The sequence below is a fragment of the Pleurodeles waltl genome, chromosome 2_1 (assembly GCF_031143425.1).
Source record: "Pleurodeles waltl isolate 20211129_DDA chromosome 2_1, aPleWal1.hap1.20221129, whole genome shotgun sequence".
In the NCBI taxonomy this organism is placed as follows: Eukaryota; Metazoa; Chordata; class Amphibia; order Caudata; family Salamandridae; genus Pleurodeles; species Pleurodeles waltl.
This window is the reverse complement of record NC_090438.1, coordinates 904873674-904899865: the sequence shown is the minus strand read 5'-3', so window position 1 is coordinate 904899865 and position 26192 is coordinate 904873674. Positions and strand designations below refer to the sequence as shown.

General features: G+C 45.3%; 1 protein-coding gene across 3 annotated transcripts in view; it reads right to left on the bottom strand.

Moving 5' to 3' along the window:
- Positions 1–26192, bottom strand: part of ZNF236 (zinc finger protein 236) — a 1086161-nt gene that overhangs the window by 869973 nt on the left and 189996 nt on the right. For all 3 annotated transcript variants that reach the window (XM_069218833.1, XM_069218835.1, XM_069218834.1), the window contains one exon: positions 10310–10511. In XM_069218833.1, the coding sequence (XP_069074934.1) occupies positions 10310–10511 (202 nt within the window). The remainder of the gene's footprint in view (positions 1–10309; positions 10512–26192) is intronic.

The following is a 26192-nucleotide window of genomic DNA, read 5'->3' as shown; positions in this document are numbered from 1 at the left end:
ATTTTTGTGGATGACCTTGGCAAATAAAATCCCCTCTTTTGTGCCCTCTATGCTCTCCTGTCTCCTTCCTTCCATCCATTACTCTCTTCCTTTGCTATGCCCTGCCACACCAAGCTAACTAACTCCATTACATACCCTCTCCCTCCATTTCCTTCGCCCTCTCCCTAGCTTTCATTTACCTTCCCTTAGCTTTCTTTGCCTGTCTGTTCCCTCTCCCATCCAGTTTTTCATGATTTTCATTTCTATGTCTTCCCATGTCCCTCCCATGCTCGGTCCTCAGAGATTTTAAGTTTCTGTAATATTTGTATTCTTCTGTACTTTTTCTCTATCTATTCTCATTTTATTTTTCACTGTCTCCCTTCACTGTATATGTAAATTTCTTCTTTTTCTACATATCACTTAACTCCTCCTTTAGTCTCCCTGTCTTGCTTATCTCCCTCACTCTTGCTCTATGCTGTTTCTGCCTCTTACACTTTCCTCCGCACACTGATTGTATTGTATTGCAACATTTACATAGCACTTACTACCTATGCAGGGCGCTGAAGCACTTGCCTACATGGGTAGCACGCTACACCTTTTAAGGTGTGTGGTTGGAAGTGTGTTTTCTTTGTTTTGATCCTATGTGGGAAGTGTTTCTGTGACATGCTGGATGACTGCTGTGCAAGTATCTTGTTATGGGACACAACACTTAGCTCTGTGATGGATGAAGAAGTGAGAAAGACAGGTGTGCAGTGCAGTTGGATTCATAAAACTGGACAATGACAACACCCATAAGCATTAGCTGTGAAACTCTGTCAGCAGTCGAGCACAGTCTACACTAGTAGGCCTTAGCCCCCAGTCTTCATCACAGGCGGAAGTCTTGCAGAACTTCTCCTCCTCACACAGTCCGACTGGCTGCTTAACAGTTGACAATTTTCGAACCTCACACTCCCCTTATAGTCCATTTTCAGACACCAAATTTGATTTGGAGTCTTTTACATTCTTATTGGGGTTCTGCCTCTTTTGAAGTACCCACTCCTCTGTTCCCTCTTCCTCTTGAAAAGCATCTGTCACAGCAGGAGCGACTCAAAAGCTGATGGTGCCAAAACACAGGCCATGGGAGTGACTAGAGCTTGCAAATGGATGTCAACCACATTCATAGGTGTATCAAATGTTTAGCCCAGGGCCTCAGCACTATTCTTTATGATTCTCTTATCAACCACGTCTTCCTAAGATGTGCTCAGGCACCATCCTTGTGACCTCTATTTGAATCAAAGAGCACCCTTCGGAGTGTATTTGGGAAGTCTGGCTCTCCCTTCTTCAGTGTGTCCCACTCAACTTACAGGACTGTAGCAATTCACACATGTCTGGGAGGATTCCTCTACTTTCTCTCCTCATGTTTCACCATGGAGATCTGGGTCTCCCATAATGGAAACCGAAGTCTGACATGTATTGTACATTCACAGCACACATAAATCCAACACTTGTATTCAACATACACACACTGCACAGCACTGAATCATTCATGTACTTCACCAGTCACTGAGACACATACACTCATCACATGCATTTAACATGTATACCATGCACAGCACTATTTCCTTCATGTGTTGTGCCACTCCTAGGCACACATACATCACACGTACACACATGCACTGCACAGCACTACACACCAAACCAATATAGGCCAAGGGATGAGTTAAGCACACAGCAGTGGAGCTTTGGATGAGTGAGCCTGTAGGCCCCACTCCAGTGACACAGATAAAAAGGTTCTCTTCACTACTAGCGATCACTACATTGTATGCTACCACCACCGCAATCGTGCTACTTAATTTCTGATAAAGGCAGTAGCCTTTCACCACTATGAAGGTAAAGCTTTGGGCACCCCTCCCGGTCCAACAAGACTGCAATTAGTAATATAGGCCTTTGTCATGGTGTACACATATGATTCTTGTTTGACTTTCACAACAAAAATCAGCATTAGTGATCCAGAAATCAGTACAGTTGGACACTCAAGGCAGGGGTGACCATCCATCTGTCCGATTTGTCTGTCCAATACAGAGCATTGAACCAAAGTATCTGGGCTTTCTGAGATCTCCACTAAAGTATGCTAGTGGTGACTTTTATTGGTGAGTGATGGCCTGTGTTGGGCTGTCATAGGAGTGACTTGCAGCCTGGGTGTATTACATTTCAGGTTTGTGTTTCTTCACAGATAAAAACCCTTCCAATGGCTTTTCTGTTGTTAGACTAGGAGAGGCAGTTGCATCAGGGCCCAGGAGGGTAAGGGTTACACTGCACCTCTTTTATGGCTTTTCATTACAAACCATGGGATGGGGTACTTCCTTTGTTGCATTAGGACCCAGGACTCCCCTTACTGTTCACTAAACCCTTCCCTAGCACCTCAAAATGGGAATATTGTTACAACTGTGTAACCTTTTTTAAAGCCTGAATGCACCAATCAGCAGCAGAAAGGTGAACGCTGAGTTTTACAAAGAATCAGGTGCAGCTGCAGCCATTTTTGTGTGTTAAATGTTACTGCCAGTGGGTTTCCTGAGGCCCTGCATATGTTACAGGCATGACCTGAATGGTGCATGTTATTTTTAGTACGGTCCTAGCAGAGTTCAGTCGATTCGGAGAATAAAATACATTAAAAAATGTAACTTTCTATTCAAAATTTACTTTTGAGAGCAGAGTCGGTTGATTAAAAGTATGGTGTTGCTTCCCTGGATGCCTCACCTTGGTCAGAGTCGGAGGGTCCGTTACTCCGGAGTCAGTGGTGACTGCAGTTGGAGGGCTGACTCAGGATAGCACTTTAGTTGGACATGACCTGGGTAGCAAATGCAAAAATCATCAAAATTCAAAGCTGACTACCTGACTTTGCTATTCTGGGCCGGCAAGGACATTTCTGCTGGGTTCTCTTCCTCAACATGGGCTTCAAAAGCATGCCAACCCCAAGACCACAGTAGCAGCACAAGGCAAAACTGATGTGTTTTCTCTCTCCTTGGAGGTGAGAAAGCAGGGCTCACCCAGCCACCTGACCACAGCTCAATTAAAACCAAGCTGGCCTGCTGCTGTTACCTTCTGACTCTGGTAAAATCCTACTAGTTTCTCTCCTTCAGTGAACACAATAGAACACAGCAAACTCTGTTGCTTTTCCCTTGTATAAACCCGTGGGGTAGCAAGGTCTGTGACACATCCCATGTATCATTGCCTCGACAGGCCTGCCACACCCCCAGCCATTTAGGTTAACGGCACTTTTATAAACATGCCATGGGCCATTACAACAAAGCCCAAAAAAGAAGCCTACACTTGCAAATGAACACATGATCAAACTGGTTTGTAACTGTGCAGCAAATACTATTTAATTTCAGCTGTGGTGTGTTCTCTTTCATCCTCTTCTTTCTCCACTAGGGTGGTAGGGCCATGCCCATCTTGCTCATTAATACCAGCCTGCCCTGGTTAATCTCTTTATAGCATTTTTGAATACTATATGATATATCTATGCCGCTTCGCATTATAACGTTTCCTTTTGGATGGCCTCCATGCCTCTTAAATGATAGTCATGACGTATCTGGCAGATAGTTGTTCACATTCTGCAACCTCAGGAGGCTTACCCTCAGTTGTAGGGTACGTGGTTCCAGGTGAAAAATATTCATCCTCTCTGTCCTCCAAGTAAATCCTTGTGTGCTAGAAATGTATGACATCTTGATAAGACATCTCCAGGAGATTTAAACACCACATCAGACATGGCCTTCTAGGTGCCATTAATATTAGAGTCATCTTCCATATTTTCAACTTGCCTATTATACCCTGGATGAGTGGTATCAGAGGTCATGTGTATGCACATTACTAATAGTGATGTAAGGACAGTAAATTACCCTTCTATGGGGGATGGTAATGCCTGGATGCAGAGTTTTAGTATTTTGTTTTGTATCTTGCAAATAGATATGCATTTAGCTTTCCTCAAAATGAATTTAAATATATTTTGTTTTAACTGCCATTCAGGAGTTGTGCCTCTCTGCTTAAACATCTGCCTGAATGTTGGCCATACCTGGTATGTGATATGTGATTAGTGCTAAATTGATTGCAATCATTTGTACAGTTCCTGTGCTATGACCTGGGAGAAGGATAGTCTTCCCGTTGCTTGGGTAATTCAAATATTCTTGTGCTGTTTGAATCTGCACAACTTTGCTTTGTATTTGAGATTGAAAGACTTTCAAGGAAAGAAGCACATTTTAATTCAAAAAGTTTGCATACTTTACACCATCAGTCTCTAACCACTGTCCTTTCATTTTTTCAGATGCGCACCTCCTCCCTCACGTGACACTTCTTTCATGATGGCTTGATGGACAGGCCAGTGGAAGGCTCTTCCTTTTGCTGCCTAGGATGCACTACTGCATTCCTTTTTTACTGAATTAACAGACAACAACATATGGCTGTATCTCATGAGCAATATCTTATATAGATAGGTACATTATCGGTTCAATAATACAGTTCCACCCAGTGTGTTCCCTGTTTGATACAAGTATATTCCTGAAATAACCTGCAATGAAACATTGCTATGAGCAACAATATCAACTTATCATCAGAGCAACTCTTATATAAGAAATTGTCACATACATTTTCAAAACCTGACTACCACTCTCGACAGTCCAGGGGGTCAAGCCATGTTTGTAGGAGGAGTTGCAGTAAGCAGCAAGTCAGCTTGTGTCACTGTGTATTTACTGAGGAGGTAGGAATAAAGTGGTGCCCATCTGTCTTTTTTCGTCTACCAGGAACAGACTGAATTTAAGCATATATCTTAAGTTGTTCATTGCAATAGGCCAGGTCAGTCAATCATATCTATTGTGTGGGTACTATACCACTATCCAATCCTTCTTGATCTGCTGCTTTTCCACTAGCAGTGAAGGGGATAACAGTTTCCTACAGGCTGTTAGTATTGGCAAGACATAGACCAATACAGACAGTTTAATGTCTGCTAGTTGTTCTACCAATCATTTCTAATATAGTGTTTATAACCTCAAGCCAATATTGATACGTGCTCATTCCCATGCTAAATGCAAGAACTGCCTCAGCCTCATCACATCTCTTACATCGTGAGTCCAAATGCAACCCCATCTTCAAGATTCCCAGAGATGTGAGGTAGAGCATGTGTACATATTTCAAGTGAATTATACAGAATCTGCTGCTAGATGCCAACAAAGTTGTCTGTAAAAAACAATGCTCCTATTCTTCATTGGATAATGGGGAACTTAACGTGCTGTCCATATCTAGCCTGATTGAGTGGAAACATATAGGTTCTTCACCAAATTTTTTCTCTGACTAAGCAATGAGTAAGACTTCCAGTGGTTGAAAAGTAGGGGGTTGTTGCTGTAAACAGACGATTTAACCGGGGCCCTAAGTCAGTAGTACATGAGATTATCAAGTGGCACTCGCTCAGCACTGTCCATTAGCATGGTCATTTGAATATAGAAACAATTATGAGAGAGTTCTAAAGTTCGATGTTCAGTTTCTTTAATCGAGTTATCGCTGTGGACTTAGAAGTTAGTGGTATCACTAGGTGACCACACAGAGAAATAGATAGAGAGTAAAGGAGTGCTAGGTTCTTTCTGTCTTTTAGCTTTTGCCTCGCCAGAGTTGTAGACTGCAAGGTGTTCATTTCAGAAATGGTTTTACAGGATTTTTGCCAGATCATGGTCTATAATGGGGTGGGGTGTGCATTATCAGACTATCACTAGATGAAGCAGAAAAGGCAGTTATCAAAATGGGCTTGTGCCCCATATAATATAATTAATTCTATGTCGGGTGCAGCAAACCCAACCTGATTATAAGGTAATGTCAGTACTTCCTATGTGATACAGGCCTGCTTGCCTGCCCAAACTAATCTAGTGAATAGGGATTGTACAGGCTGAAATACAGCTTTAGTAAGATTATATAAAATTTGGAGAAGGAGCATCATTTTACAGATTGCAAAGTGTTCTGACATGGACTGTGGGAGATTTCTCCAATGTTCTACCTTGTCTTCTAATCGAGAAATCGCCCGGGCATAATGTTCCCTTCTAACTGTGTTTATGTTGCAGTTTATCCAAACACCCATATACATAATTTGACCCTTGCTCCATAAAAGCAGGAATTCGGATACAAAACTCGTAGCGCTAGAAGAGTAAAAATAACTTCTGGCCTCTGCGTACTTATCAAGAAATTTGACCACTCTAATTGACAACTCATTGTATTCGGACATATTTTCTCTCATCTTTGCAAGGAATGACGAGTGCAATGTAAACTGCCTTGTTTAACTGAGTACTTTGATATCTTGTTCAAGTTGGTCATCTGTTTCCTTTGTGATCTAAGTATACCACGTGATTTTAAACTGAAAATACCTACACCACTTTAAATGCCTCAGACCAAAGTCATACTAGCAACTCACCTAACATTTATTGTAAAATATTCTAATATCTCATGCTTATATTCATTAAGGAATGCACTATTTCTCAGTGTGTCTTGCTGCAGTCTCCACTGCACTTGTAAAGAGTGCATACCTGGGAATGTTATAGTCAAGTCTTCTGGTGCATGGTTGGACAAGATTCTGGCTAAATTGTGGATTCCAGTGGCCCATTTATTAATATCACCAGTGTCCAGCCAGTAATCTAGACGTGGCCAAATAATATGAGCAGAGGTTTTAAATGTGCCCTCTCTGTGTGTAGCATAGTGTAACCTCTACAAGTCTAGCAAACTGTACGCTGATGTTATTCCGTTCAAGGCTGTATTTGCTGCAGTCATAGTCAGTTGGCTGATGTGGCCTACCTAGTTTAGGAGTGAGGACATTTTTAAAGTCTCTCCCCCGAAAGATTGATTTAGGGGACTGCTTCATCACATTTACCCATAGTGTATAAAAAATTGAGGACCATCAATACTCTGGTTGTATACATTAATCAAAGAAATATGATTGCCGTCCCGTATATCCTGGACAATAATGTATCTATCCTAGAAGTCCCACACAGTATTTAGGTGTTGGAACCTTATGCCTTTTTTAATCAGTATTGAAACCCCTGGAGCATAGGTCGAGTAGGAGAATGAGAAAAGATGAGCCGCCCATCTATTGTGTAAGAGTTGCTCAGTAGACGAGAAGAGATGTGTCTCTTGGAGGAACACCAGTGAAACATTTTGCCTCAGCAGACACACAAAGACCTGTCTGGCCTTACGGGTATTTTTTAGACCAATAATGTACCAGGTTAGAAACTTATGATTGGGATTGATCTTGGCTTAAGGCCATGCGCACAAATGGACTAAACAGGTGTTCTAAGTTATACACTCTCTGCAGGTGTAAACTAGTTGTTACAGCAATGAAGAATTGACACTGACCTCGTGTGCGCTACCTGAAACAAATTAATTCAACAATTCCCACTCTTCCCATGCACACTGGTACCCCAGCCACCAGTGAGTCTATCCACCCTCCTCTCTCACAAAACACTAATACACCATTACAAAAGGGCCACAATTTGGTTAACAGTAATGACATTGTGGAATTTACCAACGTAGGTTTATTCATGGGAGATATCCAGTGCTCCAGCAAAGCGCCCCCGATGACGCAGAGGTGGCCAGGAACAGCTAACAAGAAGTGGAATATAACAGTGTAATAGTCATTGCACCTTAGGTTGAATACTACCAAGTGAGCAGAGTTCAACATATGGTACTGATTTTATAAAGACTACCACGTAGGGAGTATGATTATATGCTGTCATTTATACTGCATTCTGCAGGATCAGTCCCCAGTATTATTGTGTACACTAGTCTCTCCTTGATCAGCGCTATCTTTGTTTCTATGCTGTCTGATGGTCTTCAGAAATATTGAGGCAGCACAGGAGAGTTAAAAATCTGCTTGGCTCATTGTGATCTATTTCAAGGGGGGCAGGATAGAACATAGCATAGGTGATGCCATGTTTTTGTAGCTGATGTTTCACCAAGAGAAACTCCCTCCATGCAGTGTGAACTGCAAGTATAAAATACGGAAAGAAAGTGAAAGCATGTCATTGAAAATTTAGTTCATACCTTTTTTGCCGACTTGTCTGCATACGCTATAGCGGTCTCTATAGTTTAGTAATTACCTATATTTTATCATGCAAGCGTTCCTAGGGCAGCCTGGGCACGAGGAATCGATGCACACACTCCGTGTCCAGTAGATGTTTCAGCGCCAACCAGGACCGACAGTTCCATTTTGCCTGTGTTCGCTGATTTAGACACCAGCAGGTTCTTCAGCCTCCCTCCGGCGATGAGAAGGAGGAGCGGTGGGCTGGCAGAGGAGAGCAGCCATCTCACCATGGGGAGACAGCTTCAGGAAGGGCTGCGATGGAACTTCAGCGGCTGGCAGAGTGCTTGCGGGCAGCCACCCTGTCTGCAGTGGAACCTGCCCGGATCAGGTGGGAGTGCTGGGCTTCGAGTCAGAAGCCGGCCTGGGAGTCAGGAGCCGGCCATGGAGCCAGGACGCTTGCTTGAGAGATTACTGCATTTCCCCGGTTGGGGGAGCCTGCAGCAGCCAGAACAGCCCTCCATGAATTAACATGTGGGGAAACTAACGAAGTTCCCCACCCAAGTCGAGAGATTGTGGGCCCTCCACCCGTCTTGTGTGACTAACCCCTGGGGGCATTCACAGTCCACCTTGCAGGATGGGAGGGAACCTTAGACGGACGCCCCGTTCCTGCCGAGCGCCCTCTTTACCGTATTTATGGTGGCAGGAGCCCAGGAGCTCCTGGGCTGGACGTAGTGGGTTTTTACTTCCTGTATACAGAAAGTGCAGACATGCTATGACCTTCCTGTAGAAGGCGATTTGGGGTGACTGTTTCTATAATTCTGCCTTTTATCAGGATATGTCTGCCCTCAGCGTTTCAGGACCTGATGTCATATTATATGTTGCTGTTACCCTGTTAGGATTATGAGTATATTTGCAAGGTCTGTCTTGTCTTGAATGCATTGGGAGGGTGTGTTTACGGCAGGATTAAAATATAAGTGTTTCCCTTATTGCACTATGATGGTTTGACAATTGCCTAATTGGTAATATAAGTACTGATTATGGTGTTTTGGTTTATAGTTTTTATGCAATGCAGTTTATTTTTTATATAATCCTGCATGGAGTCTCTTTTGTGGTGTACTTATTGGGGTCACTGGTGTGAGTGTCTTGCGCAGACACTTTACACATGACCTCTGAGGATAAGCCTCACTCCTATGTGCCAAGCTACCAGGGGTGAGCACAGATTATCTTTGGTGTGTAACTGACTTGCCTTGACTAGAGTGGTGGGTTCTGTCTGGCTGTGGCAGACCCTAGCCAACCAAAAACCCAATTTCTAACAGTATATTATTACAGACCACAAATCTGGCCCTTCAGGTATCAGGTTGCTCAAGAGGGCACATTTTACCACATTGCATGACTATGCCCAGAAACACAACAATTTTGCAATAAACTCATGCAACAAATTTACTTGGTAATGGGCACTACCCTTAAACGGTCCCTTAGATAAACTTTGCTAGGAATGTGGGGGGGCTTGGGTATCTTGAAATACACAAGATATATAGTGTTTTGGTTGTTGCAAGAAAAGGTTTAGCCCAAAAATAGGGAATCCTGTAATCACCCTGTACAAAACTAGAGTACAATGCTGGGTCAGTGGAAGGAGGCTAAAAGAATTACATACAAAATCAGAGGTTATCCGAACAAAAATGGTATAGCATGGGAGGCATGAAGACACTACTCTAGTTTCTCTTGGAAAAATAAGCGAAATATTGATTTTCTGTACTTTATTGATTTCAAGTGGAATAACATACATGTCTATGTATATGTCTGAGATTGGATAAGTGACAACATACAAAAGGATATATGGTTTGTTTCACCTTTACATTTTATCTTTAAAAAACTTGTAAGAATATTGTTTTAAAATACTTTCAAACTCTAAAGAAGGTCCAACTTCTGTGAAAACATGCTATCTGTTTTTAATGAGAGTAAAGCATTTTGGTGACCTGGTCACATTTCTTTGAGAGACATTTTGTGTCAACTATACCTTACACCATCCCGCAACCTACATCTTAAATGATTTTAAGATTTTTGGTTGATGTAGTAACTGTATCAAATTGGCTACATTTCACGACTTCTGTTCAATTTTAATGCTGGATTACAGCAAAAAGTGTCCTATCTCAACAGTGCAAAAAAGAAAAAAAGCAAACCTGGAGGTCACTGAATATTTTCCATAACACAAACCAAAAAAGTTTAAATATAGGAAAAAAAAATCCCAAGCCTCTTTTGTGCATGTTATAGTTGGTATCCTGAAAAAAATGTATCTATTACCTGGCAAATGCTGTGCTTTCTTTTTGTTGACAGTTCTCCCATTCTGACTTGTCTTTTCTAGTGATTTTGTTTGTTCTGTATCCTGATGATTCAAGACAGGCTGTGTTTCTTGGCTCTGAGGTGTTGATGTCTTCATGGGGCCAGTTTCATTAGGCTGCACAGCTGGTGGAATAGTGGACAGGCCACTATTTTCTAAAGCTTGCTGCAATTAACATATATGAGATTAAGTAAGTCTTGCTCGAAAAAAACAAAAGAACATCCCCATTTTAAATAATAAACATAAATCACTTACTACATTAAGCTGGAAATTCTGAATGGCCCAAAGAATTTGTGGGGCTAATGGACCACAGATTGCCATAGCTCCATCAATCAGTTTCACTACTGCACTGACTTCATCCCATCCAACCAACCATCCCCAATCAACCACTTCCACCCGTCGCAACATATAAATCTGGCTGTTTAGTGAGACAGTGAAACATGTAACAACACAAGGTACAGAGCTAGGTTGACATTGGTAAAATGCAAGAGACAAAAGACTGAGTACCAGATCTGCTATAGAAAAGTACATTTCCCTTACATGATTTGCTTCTTAAGCACAATCAAAACATTTGTTAAATATCTGCAAACGGGAAACTCAGATCTCTGGAAAAAAAAAAAGCCAGAACAACACAAGAACTCAAATTAACATATTTGGGGGGGGACTTCTTGAACCAAGTGAGCAGCTGTTCAGAAAATCATAAAAAAATGTAATAATACCCTGCTGCACACTCAGTCACTTAAAACCTTAATCTTAATATATTTGACTAAAGAATTATATACACAGAGTGCTTCTGTCCATATGCTGATATGATGAGCAGCACCCTTCGGAAGTCTAACTAACGCAAGGTTTTTCCAAAATGTGGAATATCAGACTCTAGAAGAGAAAATTGGAAGACTACATTGCAGATTCTGATTTGTAAAATGTTAAACTTGTATTTACCATTAAGGGAAATTGTGCAGCCTGAAAAGCTTACATTGGAAATATGTGAAAATAGGCTTCTGTCCCTTTATGTCTATAGGAGCTTCCAGCGCCCATAATGAACTGTGTACACAGTTTCCTCCCACAGTCAGTTCCCTTTTGCTGTGGGAGAGAGCGTCGAGGACAAGGAGGCAGCTGCTGTTCTGAATTCTCAAGGTAACAGCTGGGGAACTGAGCGAGTTATTTATGATTTCAATGACATTCCCTAGAATGACACTCCAGGGCTACAAGTAAGTAATCATTTAATGTACATAGTTAGATATTCACTGATGGTCCTAAATGTTAGAGTAGAATTGCTATATGTAACTTTCTCATCGCAGCTCTTGAGCAGAAGTAACTGAAGTTATAGGAGCTACTGAGCATATAATCTGGTTAACAGGTGTTTTGAAGTGCCCTAGTCACCCTTAAAGTCAGCCTTTGTGTCTAAATCTAGGCTGTAGTGTCTTGTGAAAGTATGCACCAATTTCTACAAAGCCACTTTGCAAATGTCTTGCCGTAGTACATTCGTAAGTCAACCTGTGTTTGGCGGGGGTTTGCTACTGGGTAACACAAGGATATGGTGTCACAATCAACCAGTCGACACATTGTATGAACGATGCTAGCCAGTGTCAAACATGGCCATAGTTAACAACTAACTGGCTAGATTTCCCAAATTATTTATTTTTTGTTCAAGTTGACTTAAAGTACTCGGCTTGTATCTAATGAATTTTGTTATATCTAATGAAAGTTCTAAAGATGTTGTTTGATATGAAAAGAAGAGAGGCAGGGTGCTGATTTTGTTTATGTGGAATTCTGTAACAACTGTGATAAGCAAGAAATGTCAGCGTATCCTTACATTCACTCTATTTGCATGGAATAAAATGTTACTTACCTTCAGTAACTATCTTCCTAGCGGATATGCTATCTACCTTCAGATTTCTACCCTTCTAAATATCTACAGTCATCAGCCTGGAAACTTTATAATAATTCTCTAGTATGGGTAAGTGTTGCTCCATTTCAGCATGGGATACAATGCTAGTGGGACATCACTGGATCCATACTGGTCCTCCCCAGAGTCCTTAAATCTGTTCCTAGTCCATTTTTCCATCCCTTTAGAAGCAGAGATTTGCACAGTATCAGATAAAACGCAAATATACAGTACAACAGAACGAAACTGAAACTTTATTCATTTCAGAGGTCAACGCCCAGCATCAAAATGGAAGGTGGGCAGGATAGGTGTAGATTCTGCAGGTAGACAGAGTATGCCCCAGAAAGATTATCAGAGATAAGTAACTATTTCTTCTGCTGGATAATTCTACATGTGGATTTGTCACCTTTTGATTAGATACTATAGGGAAGTGGATAAGTTCTTGGAGCAGATAAGTGTCCAACTCAAAGGATAAGAGTACCATCTGGTAGATGTCATACAAATTAAATAAACCTGTGCTCAATCCCTTACAACGTGACACAAAGCAGTCAGGCGTAAATCAAAGGCAACGTATAAAGCATTTAGAGCAGTGCAAAAACAGTAGAAAAAGTGACACAAAACACGACAGCTCCAAACAGCGCAAAGCACCATTTGTAGTCTATGGGAGAAGTAGACTGGAATCTAGATGTGATATTAGCCCAACTGCAATGGAGCCCTGATTGGATACAACAAGCAGACTGCCCCTGGTTAAAGTCAGGAAGTCAAAAAGTTTTATAAAGTTTCCAAGTCCCACTTAAGCAAGGGATCTGTCAGCATTTTGAAGAAAAAGGCTGATATTTCCAAGTCCAAGCAACTTTTTCTGAGAAGTAAAATCTTCCCTCAGCGGGCTGCAGCTGAGAGTGTGGCCACTGCTAATGAACAGAAGGTCGGATATTTGATGTAGGATGGTCACGCTGGAGCTTTGGAGATTTCTCACAGAAATTTAAGTCCCAAATCAGAATTCCGACTTAGTCCTTTTTTCAGAAATCCTGGGAGTCTTAAGTGGGTCAAAGCTCAAATTCAATCCAACACCATAGTACAGTTGTTCAGATAATTTTTTCCCATGGGCTCCCCTGAAGTTCTGGAGGAAATGTTTTCAGAGGTTTCCAAGCTTTCTTCTGGTCCCAAACAACCACAGGAGGACACTTAAGAGCCCAAAGACCTCAGAGGAAACAGCTTAAAGAATCATGGGACGTCACGTAGGGGGGCGTGGCCAAGCAGGCACCCTGCCATCGTCCACAAATCTTGTTCTGAGCCCAGCATCTGCAGGGCCCACACTGGCAGCCCTGCTGCACCTGCTGCTCGGCAGACCACCTTAGGAGACGAGACCGCTCCATCAGTGAAGTGGCTGCACCGCAACAAACATGGCAGCTGCGCGCCCCCCTTCGCCCTGCAACTCTCGGAGCTAACTGGTGACCTCTGCAATACTTACTGCTTACTGCTGCTAACTACCTTGGGGGCCAGAGATTGCTGATCCACCTGAAACTGGCACGACACCACCAGTGCCACAGCCCGACCCCCATTGATAGCCCCTGCCCCGAAGACTCGGTCCCGTCACTGTGGGTGGATTCGCCTGAGCCGCTGGAATGGGAGACAGAGCCGCTCCTTTCACTGTCTGATAAGCCTGCTCACCACAGAGTGACACATCCTGAGGAGCACCTCTTGGGTCTCTTCGTCCCACAAAACCCTATGCGACCTCAGTGACTTTTGGAAACCTATAACTGGGAGGCCACTCTTGCGCCTGCTCCCAGCATTTGAAATGTGCCCTGAGGGTGCAGCGTGCGGGTAGAGGCCGGGCAGGGACCCCATTTGTCAGCTTCCTGTGCGTAGAAGCAGGCACCCAACTTTCCTCAGCGTGTGCTTACTATGTCACACTAGCCTACCTCCCGCCCTTTTTGGCAGACTTCGCTTCCCACTCTGGAGGCATCGAGTTGATACACCCTACATTTACGGCGGCTGGAAGGCACAGGTTGCTTGTTTTGGCCCCGGCAGGCCTCTTCTGCCTGCTAAGTGGACTACATGCAGGCAGCGTCTCCTTTCACTAGGCAGGAACCACTGAAGGGACTTGATCAGCCCCGGGGAGATAGCGGGGGATCACTTACCTGGACTGCTCTTTCCTTCCAGCTGGGGGACCTCTCTGCTCCTTTGAACTGGCTAATCATCCTAAGGTACCCTCTGGTGGCACTGACACGATGACTGGGACCATCACCACCTTCCTCAGGTGAAATCCACAAAATCCACTGACAGGCCTGGCATTTGTGAGGAGGGTCTCTGCTCCTGTTCTCCACAATACGACATGGATCACCAATAGCTTCCATGTCCATGCATAAGACCCCACAACCGCATCCCCTGGCCACGATTCCGGACACCCTCTTTCACAACTCCTATGCTGCCTCCTTGCAGTCTCCCAAATAACACATAGACCACATACTGGCAGTTATTGAAAACTCACGCAATCCATGGAGACTGCCCAGGGCTCTCTGGTCATGGAACTTACTCATCTTAGGGATGACCATCGGAAACTCAAAGTCCAGGTGGCCGAAGGAGAGCTGATACTGGCCATGCTACATCCCCAAACTTCAAACAACTCACAGGCCATCCCTGGCTTGCACGACAGAGTCCGCACTCTTGAGGACTGGACAGACGATGCCAAAGGACGCTCCCGTAGGAGATAAGTATGCATTAGTGGCATGCTGGGGGGGGGGGGGGGGGGGATTGGTGGTGGAGGGGAAAACAGATCAACTCCAATCTCTCAACACTTGGCTCCACTCATTTGTTCCTGGTTATCTTAAAGGCCAGCACCCTCACATAGTCTTTTAACAGGAGACACTTCCATGGAACTACCCCAGCTGCAAAAGTGCTGACAGGTCTTTATATATGCTACTGCATACTCATCATTTGCCAGAGGAGCACTGAAATGGATCCACCCGGGGACTCCTTTCCAAACACCCTACATCATTACAGACAAGGGAGGCTGACATGTTTTCTTGATGGATGTATCAGCTGCACCCCTGTGTCACTCTGGAACATATATGCCCCACATGTGGACCAAGATGCCTCTCGACTACACTGTCCTAACTTCTGTCCCAAAAGACCCACCTTCCTTGTATCCTGGGGGATGACTATAGCTGTACCCTTGACATCCACTTTGACTACTCCCACCCACCATTCCACGGCTCCCCCTCTTCCTCTCAGGCCTCCAGATTTGCTGACACTGGTCACTAGTGGATGACTGGAGGTCCCTCAACCCATCAGCCCAGGTTTATTCCTTTTATTCCCCAACCTATGACTTATATGTATGTTTAGATCCTATGCTCTGTTCCCACTTGCTTACCTTCACCTTTCGACACCCAAATTATTTTGGTAGAGTGGTCTCAGATCACAATGCCCATGTCCTCGACATTCAATGGGGCTCCCCTCACCACCGGACTCCCACTTGGCGTCTTCCTCATGTATGTTTCGAGGATCCGGCAGTCCAGGATGCCCCGACCGCCAACATTCACCACTTCTTCAAAACAAATGATGGCACTGCCTCCAATGGACTCCATGAGTCAGACGCATTTAAAGTTGTCACTTGTGGAAACTGCCTACAGGAGTTTGTTGGAGTTCAGTATGCACCTGGCAAGGAGATTGAGGGAGTTGAAAGATGCAAATCCCCGCTGGAACGCAGAGCTGAGCTGAACCCTTCCTGCTCCCCCTAATTTAGAGGAAACTACGCAGCAGCTTGCCTTCCTACTGGAGAGCTTACGCAGCTACAAGTTTACCTCCTAAGTGACTAAAACCCACATGCCTGGCTAATTCACCAAGAACAGAAGAAGACCCCTGTCCTTGAGCTTCAATCCCCCTCCGGGACCCCCCCTTCATACACAATCTGGCATTCTATCTGCCTTTCATGCCTACTACTCCTCTTTGTACTGGTCACTTGTGGCGATCCCCGAGGGAGGTAACAATTGCTGCATTCCTATGCATCTTCTTCTTCCATGCATTGACACTCCTACTCAGACGGCGTTCAATATGTTCATTGCTCCTACCGATGTTAAACAGGCAATCCAGGACTTATCCAGAAATAAAACCCCGGGCCTTGACAGCCTCCCCGTAGAATATTACTGCACACCTGTTGTTGCCCTTGAGCCCCACCTATCCAATATGTACAGTGAGAATTCTCTGGCTCTAACTCTTACCGTCCTCGCTTTGAGAATCCCTGTTGTTTCGATCCCCAAACCCAGCCAGGGCTCAACACAACCCTACTGCTATTTTAGGCACAGACCATAAAATCCAGGTGAAGATCTTAGCTGCCAGATATGCACAAATCCTTTCTGATCTCATTCACCCAGACCAGAACGGATCTGTGCCAGTACACAGTACCTCCCACAACCTTCGCTGTTTTTTCCATGTACAGGACCAGGTCTGTGACCAATCTCCACACTCAGTTTGCATGGTCCTAGACCTGGAGAAGGCTTTTGATATCCTGGACTGATCCTCTCTTTTTTGTGTACTCAGGCAAATGGGAGTGCGCCCCAGTCTCCTTGCTTATACACAAACTTTATATGCAGCACCCCTTTCATGGGTATGGGCAGGGCACCTTATATCAGAGATGTTCAAGATTGGGCGTGGTATGCCCCCTGTCGCCACTGCTTTTTGAAAGGCCATAGAACCCCTAGCTGCCTTACTCTACCTTGACGGGGGCCAATGTGGTATACCTCTGTCGGACTGGATGCATGCAGTGTCATTCTATGAGGACGACCTCCTTCTATACCTACGAGACGCCCAGATGACCCCCGACTCTGATCCTGGATGCCCTGCGGTCTTTCACTGAGGTGTAGGGTCTTCAGGTGACCTGGGATAAGTCATCCATTTACTCACTCGCTGCCCGACACCCTCACGCCAATCAAAATGACCATGGACGGCATCTCCCTCCCCTAGGATGCTTCAGCAGTACGTTACTTATAAGTCCTTCAACACCATTCCCCGGCAGACCTCTGTGGAAAACCTACACCCTTTTCTGTCTTTGCTCAAATTCCTGGTTTCCTTCTGGGTCAAATTGCCCCTAGCCATCACGGTAGGGATTTCACTATTGCAGATGGTTTTGTTGCCCCATCTTTACTTCTTCACCAAACTTCAGGTAGTTCCCCCTCAAGCACTGTTTAAGGAACTAGATTTCTTACTTATCCAACTCATTCCGACCAGCGGTTGCTGCAGAATCGCTCTGCAAAAACTGCAACTGCTGACAGGCGACCGTGTGCTCCCTCCTTTCAGTTATATTATCTGGCTGCTCAACTTCACTGGATGGCCAGGTGAACTGCTGATGTCAGCCTGGGGGAAGCATGCGATCACTTCCCACCCTCTCCTCTCTATTCGAAGTATCCTCTTTCCACGAACCGCATCGGAATCGCCCTGTTCCTTGCAGGTGTTTGTAGCTCACAGATGTTTTCGTTGACTCCGCACTCTAACAAAAAACCCCAGGTACACTCTGACTTTCCCCTGGTGGGCTTCTCGAGTTATCCAGCCCATTACTCCATCAGCGATTTACAAAACTGGCAGAACTGCTCTATTACCATGGCTGGGGACCGGATCTCACATGGACACCTACTTCATTCTCCCTACTTTAGAAAGATTTCAATTTAACTTTGGGCCACTTCCTCATCGCACATGATGTGAACATGCCCTGCACTGTCTACCTTCTAGCAGCAGGGATACGCTATCCTACGAGTGGCTACTGAAATTACCAACCTCAACTCTTGGGAGGCTTGCGCCCTGTGCATTTTTAAATGCCAGAAACGTCATGTTGTTCGCACACGGTTCGCAAGCCTAACCATACTTTTAGCTAAGTGCACGATCACTCTACATTGGAAGGCTCCAGGTGCACCCCTCTATAAAGGCATGGTACAGGGAGTTGCGGAAATGGGGGGCAGTGGAGAGTGCTGCCCTTTGCTATGAGGAAGTACGACAGACTCGCCGATGCTCAATATCCCCAGCGTGGGACACTATACGTACGCAATTCATCCATGTTACTGACCCGCCCACCCACGGTTCACAGTCCACCTCTCAAGAACAACCACCCCCGCCCAACTGGACACCTAGCCTCTGCCACGTCCCCACTTAATTAAAGGTCCTATGAGGGACCACACACCCCAATCGCTTTCCCCAATGGGCTGCTCCTCCACTCTGTACTTGAGCTGCACCCAATACTGTTGTCACTTAGGTATGCTTTGCGTGCTCCCCTACCTCCCCCACCCCCCTTACCATGATCATCTACAATATCCCAACCTTGTTGTCACATCCCTGACCCCACCACCCCCCTAACTCTCCCTGTTTACTCAATGATTATTGTTAATGTTCATGATCTGTTGTTATTCCTATTCTTTTAAGTTATCCTTTTTGGCACCCTTTCTGTAATATGAGTGATTCACCCAATGTCAGCTATGAGCACTGCATCACCTAATTTCTCTGGCCGGGTATTATTTTCATATCACATGTATGTAACAATATCCTGTTTTCCTACACCCCGCAAATGACCTTTCCTTATGTGCAAAGCCCCAATAAAAATAATATTTAAAAAAAGGGGTGTCAGGTAGAGGTCAAGAAAGTTCAGTCCCAGTCTAGTAGCTATTGTTCAGCTGAGCATGTCTAGAAAAAAAAGCCTCTTGCAGCTTGTTGTGCCCCTGTAACCACACAGGAGGTCAGACAACAGACCCTTGCAGTCCACTTCTATGTCATGGGAGGCAAGAGGGAGCAGGTCACAGACAGCATGTACAGATCTCTTCTGATCTTTAGCAACTTCAGACAGTGTTTCCGAGGAGGGGCCCTTCGGATGCCCTGTTTATGTCTGGTACCATCTAATGGGTGGAGGTGATACTGGACACTCACAAACCAATTAGGTCAAGCTTTTAGAGGGGAACCCTGCCCACTCTTTCAGCAGTTCCTGTTTGCCATACTGCAAACAATCCTTCAGTGCCACTCACTCTCAAAACTGAAAAGATTTAAAACATTCTCCCCTTGTGCAGAGCCTGTGTGCCCACCTAGATGAGTGGCCAGGGTAATAGTTCCCTCCTCTGTGGTCATTCAAATCCTTCACTGCACTGGGGGTATCTTTCCTCTCATTGGAACGGTGCCTGTGTGGCTATGACGACAAAGGCTGGGGCTTTCCCAGTTTCACTTAATATTTGCTTGGTACATGACAGGCCCCACTGAAGTTAATGAAGTTCCTGAGTCCACCCCAAACACCTCCTCACTTCCAAGTCATGGTCTCTGCTCTGGAAAAGTGTCCACATTTCTTTCATATCCAATTCAGATCAAGCACAGGCAGGGCAGTTGCTGGAGAGCTAATGCAAATTAGCCTCCAGCAACTTCAGTTTGTACATGGGGTAACCATTCAGGGCATCTGGACATAAAGACTACCACAAAGAAATAAAAACCCCTCTCATCTATTGGCTTAGCATAGGACAGTGGGGCATCCACCTGACACTTACCTACAAGGAGATGCCACAAAAAAAGAGTGGGGTTTAAAACCTTTTGAGATCACCCTGTCAAAAGCATTTTAAGTTGGTAAACCCTAGAAATAGAACTCCTTCATATAATAGAATGGATTGCTTGCAAGTACTAAAGATGATTTGTACCTCACTTATGCTGAACAGTCAAGGTGAGCTCAGACACAAATATTCTGCAGGACATGTTCTGTGGGAGTGCTCTTCAGGTGAACGCAGGATACAGCATCTTCCGGACCACGGATTGAATGGGTCACAAACATGCACTGAGCAGAGTAATGATTGCTTCAATGTGTTTATCAATTGCCTCATTATATTTTAAATTGGTGGGTGTTTACATACCATATGTTTTATATTATATGTGTAGTTTAGGTATGGTGCAAATGATTTCCTGGTTTTAAAATATTGCTCGTGATGCATACAGTGAGGCAATGGTGTTCTCAAATTGTAATTACGGGTAACAGGATGTGCTTAAATGTTGCACTGCTTGACAGTCACTTGTAAAGGGGTCTCAACAAGCACTGGGCTTACCTTTTTCGGTGCAGGAAGTATCTCTGCCACCTCTTAAGTAACTTTAAAAGAGTGCAAAAGCGACATTCGTTTAGAGCAGAACTTAAAACTGTTCCACTTACGGGACTTATCATCTGGACTGTACAAGTTCTAAGACAGGACATCAAGAAGTTAAGACAGGGTAACATGGCCTGGCAAGATGGCCGACTAGCAGTGCCTCACGGAGCTCCCAACCTGATCAACATGATCCTGCAATACCCAGAGCCCAGGGACCCCAATATAAGTGCTAATTATTTGGGAGTTATATTTTCTCTAGTAATGGACACTTCCCAAGACCCTGCCACAGAAAATCGCAGCAAGCAAAAGGAATTGCACAAGTTCTAAGACAGAACATCATTAAGTTAAGACAGGGTGGCATGGCCTTGCAAGATGGCAAAATAGCAGTGCCACACCTGAGCTCCCAAGCGGATTGACACAATCCTGCAGAATCGTGAAATCTCCGGAGCCCAGGGACCACAATATAAGTGCTAATTAATTGGGAGTTATATTTTCCTTGGTAACGGACACCCCCAAGACCCTGCCAGAGAAACCGTAGCCATGGAAAGGAACAGGCAAGCTGGGCTGGGCCTTTTCGAAGGGAAGACCCAGGGTTGTAGGAAGTCTTTCACCTGAATGGAGTTGAGGACAGTGGTCCAGACTGAGCAGTAAAACTAAGAGCCAGGGAGGCGATTAGCTGATACTGTCCAGCGAGAAGCAGCGTCCAAGAAAGCAAGGCCAGGTCTGCATTGAGGTTATTGGCAAGGACCGCGCCTGGCCACAAAGTAAGCGAACGCCCTGGGGTGGAGAAAATTGTGCACCCAGAGCGCGGGGGGGTAATTATTTTAGGCCCTTTCTGCCTCCCCTGGGGGCAGAAACCTCTAGGCGCCAGGGCACATTTTTTTGTGTTTTTTTTTTGGTTTGTTTTTTTTAGAGATGGGGAGCGACCCATCAGGCAAGGGTCGCTGCCCTGGGGGGCAAATTGTATTTAGACCATTTCTGCCCCCCTTGGGAGCAGATTGGCCGATTTTAGGTCAATCTGCCCCCAAGGGGGCAGAAACCACTAGGCACCGGGGATTTGTTTTTTGGTGCCAATGTCACGCAGGGGGAGCGACCCCGTAGGCATGGGTTGCTCCGGGGGGGTGGGGGGTTTGGGTTGGAGGGGCAAATTTATTTTAGGCCATTTCTGCCCCCCCTGTGGCAGATCGGCCTATTATTAGGTCGATCTGCCCCCGGGGGGGCAGAAACCTCTAGGCGCCAGGGCACATTCTTTTTTTTGTGGTTTTTCTTTTTTGTTTGTTTTTTTAGAGATGGGGAGCGACCCATCAGGCAAGGGTCGCTGCCCTGGGGGGCAAATTGTATTCAGACCATTTCTGCCCCCCTTGGGGGCAGATTGGGCGATTTTAGGTCAATCTGCCCCCAAGGGGGCAGAAACCACTAGGCACCGGGGATTTGTTTTTTTGGCGCTAATGTCACGCAGGGGGGACGACCCCATAGGCAAGGGTCGCTCCGGGAGGGGGTGGGATTATTTTAGGCCATTTCTGCCACCCCTGGGGGAAGATCGGCCTATTATTAGGCCGATCTGCCCCCAGGGGGGCAGAAACCTCTAGGCGCCAGGGCAATTTGTTTTTGTGTTTTTTTTTTTGTGTTTGTTTTTTTTTTTTTAGAGATGGGGAGCGACCCATCAGGCAAGGGTCGCTGCCCTGGGGGGCAAATTGTATTTAGACCATTTCTGCCCCCCTTGGGGGCAGATTGGCCGATTTTAGGTCAATCTGCCCCCAAGGGGGCAGAAACAACTAGGCACCGGGGATTTGTTTTTTGGTGCCAATGTCACGCAGGGGGGGAGCGACCCCGTAGGCCTGGGTTGCTCCGGTCGGGGGGGAGGGGGGGGTTTGGGTTGGAGGGGCAAATTTATTTTAGGCCATTTCTGCCCCCCCCATGGCAGATCGGCCTATTATTAGGCTGATCTGCCCCCGGGGGGGGCAGGAACCTCTAGGCGCCAGGGCACATTTTGTTTTCGTGGTTTTTCTTTTTTGTTTGTTTGTTTTTTTAGAGATGGGGAGCGACCCATCAGGCAAGGGTCGCTGCCCTGGGGGGCAAATTGTATTCAGACCATTTCTGCCCCCCTTGGGGGCAGATTGGGCGATTTTAGGTCAATCTGCCCCCAAGGGGGCAGAAACCACTAGGCACCGGGGATTTGTTTTTTTGGCGCCAATGTCACGCAGGGGGAACGACCCCATAGGCAAGGGTCGCTCCGGGAGGGGGTGGGATTATTTTAGGCCATTTCTGCCCCCGGGGGTGCAGAAACCTCTAGGCACCAGGGCAATTTTTTTTATTTATTTTTTTTTTTTATTTTTTTTTTTTTAGAGATGGGGAGCGACCCATCAGGCAAGGGTCGCTGCCCTGGGGGGCAAATTGTATTCAGACCATTTCTGCCCCCGTTGGGGGCAGATTGGGCGATTTTAGGTCAATCTGCCCCCAAGGTGGCAGAAACCACTAGGCACCGGGGATTTGTTTTTTGGCGCCAATGTCACGCAGGGGGAGCGACCCCGTAGGCAAGGGTCGCTCCCGGGCAGCGGGGTTTGAGGGGGGGGGGTGGTCAAATTTATTTTAGGGCATTTCTGCCCCCCCCCGCCCACCGCGGGGCCGGCTGAGCTAGAGGCCAAAATCCACAGGCAGGCACTTAGCAAAAAACACCTGTTTTCTGTGAAAAAATATGTTGTGTCCACGTTGTGTTTTGGGCCATTTCCTTTCGTGGGCGCTAGGCCTACCCACAGAAGTGAGGTATCATTTTTATCGAGAGACTTAGGGGAACGCTGGGTGGAAGGAAATTTATGGCTCCTCTCAGATTCCAGAACTTTCTGTCACCAAAATGTGAGGAAAATGTGTTTTTTTAGCCACATTTTGAGGTTTGCAAAGGATTCTGGGTAACAAAACCTAGTCAGAGACCCACAAGTCACCCCATCTTGGATTCCCCTGGGTTTCTAGTTTTCAAAAATGCACTGGTTTGCTAGGTTTCCCCAGGTGCCGGCTGAGCTACAAGCCAAAATCCACAGGTAGGCACTGTTTTCTATGAAAAAATGTGATGTGTCCACGTTGTGTTTTGGGCCATTTCCTTTCGTGGGCGCTAGGCCTACCCACACAAGTGAGGTATAATTTTTATCGGGAGACTTGGGGGAACGCTGGGTGGAAGGAAATTTGTGCCTCCTGTCAGATTCCAGAACTTTCTGCCACATAAATGTGAGGAACATGTGTTTTTTTTAGCCAAATTTTGAGGTTTGCAAAGGATTCTGGGTAACAAAACCTGGTCAGAGCCCCACAAGTCACCCCATCTTGGATTCCCCTGGGTTTCTAGTTTTCAAAAATGCGCTGGTTTGCTAGGTTTCCCTAGGTGCCGGCTGAGCTACAGGCCAAAATCCACAGGTAGGCACTTTGCAAAAAACACCTCTGTTCTCTTTCAAAAAATTGGATGTGTCCACGTTGCGTTTTGGGGCATTTCCTGTCACAGGTGCTAGGCCTACACACACAAGTGAGGTATCATTTTTATCGGGAGACTTGGGGGAACATAGATTAGCAAAACAAGTGTTATTGCCCCTTGTCTTTCTCTGCATTTTTTCCTTCCAAATATAGGAGAGTGTGTAAAAAAAAGACATCTATTTGAGAAATGCCCTGTAATTCACATGCTAGTATGGTCACCCCGGAATTCAGAGATGTGTAAATAACCACTGCTCCTCAACACCTTATCTTGTGCCCTTTTTGGAAATGCAAAGGTTTTCTTGATAGCTATTTTTTACTCTCTATATTTCAGCAAATGAATTGCTGTATACCCGGTATAGAATGAAAACGCACTGCAGGGTGCAGCTCATTTATTGGCTCTGGGTACCTAGGGTTCTTGATGAACCTACAAGCCCTATATATCCTCGCAACCTGAGGAGTCCAGCAGACGTAACGGTATATTGCTTTCGATAATCTGACATTGCAAGGAAAAGTTACAGAGTAAAACGTAGAGAAAAATTGATGTTTTTTTCACCTCAATTTCAATATTTTTCTTTTTCAGTTGTTATTTTCTGTAGGAAATCCTTGTAGGATCTACACAAATGACCCCTTGCTGCATTCAGAATTTTGTCTACTTTTCAGAAATGTTTAGGTTTCTGGGATCCAGCATTGGTTTCATGCCCATTTCTGTCACTGACTGGAAGGAGGCTGAAAGCACAAAAAATTGTAAAAATGGGGTATGCCCCAGTAAAATGTCAAAATTGTGTTGAGAAATTGGGTTTTCTGATTCAAGTCTGCCTGTTCCTGAAAGCTGGGAAGCTGCTGAGTTTAGCACTGCAAACCCTTTGTTGATGCCATTTTCAGGGGGAAAAACCACAAGCCTTCTTCTGCAGCCACTTTTTCCCATTTAAAAAAAAAAAAAAAAACTTTTCACTGTATTTTGGCTAATTTCTTGGCCTCCTTCAGGGGAACCCACAAAGTGTGGGTACCTCTAGAATCCCTAGGATGTTGGGAAAAAAGGACGCAAATTTGGCTTGGTTAGCTTAAGTGGACAAAACGTTATGAGGGCCTAAGCGCGAACTGCCCCAAATAGGCAAAAAAAGGCCTGGCACAGGAGGGGGAAAAGGCCTGGCAGCGAAGGGGTTAAGAAACTTTCATCCCACTTTCCCCCACACCCTGACAACAATGTGAACTAAGAGGCAAGCTAGCTGTTATGTGAACTCTTTGGGAGGGCTGGGTTTCTATTGTGCATGAACAACATTATATTTTATTAAATCAGACACAGAAGGTATTTTGCAGCATACATCCTGAAGATGTATTTCAAGGTGCTTATATGTGATGATGAAGAAAAAGGAGGAAAAGTGAAGTCAAACATTTGCCTAGGATCACACAATTTGGTTAAGTGAAGAAGCCGGGATTTATACCCAAGTTTCTGGTTTCACATTACGCAATACAGACACCAGATGTTTATGCTTCACTTACCCTACAACCACTTTATCACTAACCCTCCCCACCACCAGCTCTCTGACCGCCGCCCTGCTGGCATCAATACTGCCCTCGGTCACATCACAGACCAAACAGTGCGGCCCCTGGGAAAATGTTTGTGAGTACCCATGATGTAGAGGGTCGCTCCAGATTAAGTAATCTGAGACTACTGGGTTTTCCAGAACACGTGGTGGGGCCTTCCACTGAACTCTGTCTCGAAGACTGGATCACCACAGCTTTACAGCCCATGCACTTCTCAAGGGTTTTCATGGTAGAAAAGGCACATAGGGACCTAGGTCCGGGGCCTCACTCTGGCACCCTACCAAGGGCGATTATAGCACAGCTGTTAAACCACAGGGATAGGGGCATAATCCTTTAATATGTACTGTCTCACGGCCCCCCACCAGTGAGGGTTCCCCTTTCCACAAATTCCCTGACTACTCCCAGAGGGTCCAGGAACTCAGAAGCAACTTTCTCTTGACTAAATGGATGATGACAGGACATAATATCAAATATAGGGCCTGATTCTAACTTTGGAGGACGGTGTTAAACCGTCCCAAAAGTGGCGGATATACCACCTACCGTATTACGAGTCCATTATATCCTATGGAACTCGTAATACGGTAGGTGGTATATCCGCCACTTTTGGGACGGTTTAACACCGTCCTCCAAAGTTAGAATCAGGCCCATAGTCTCTTGTTCCCAACAAGATTGCGAGTCCAACATAATTGTAAGTTGCATTTCTTTGAGAACACTCAGGAGGCTGCAGAATGGATGTATTGCCTGGATTTGGATCAGTGAGCACACTTTTCAGGAAGGCATGAACTGAGACGTAAAGACTCCCTGCACTCTAATAGTCCAAAGAAGATACTTTCGCAACAGAGGCAGTCACCCTCACAATTCACTGTC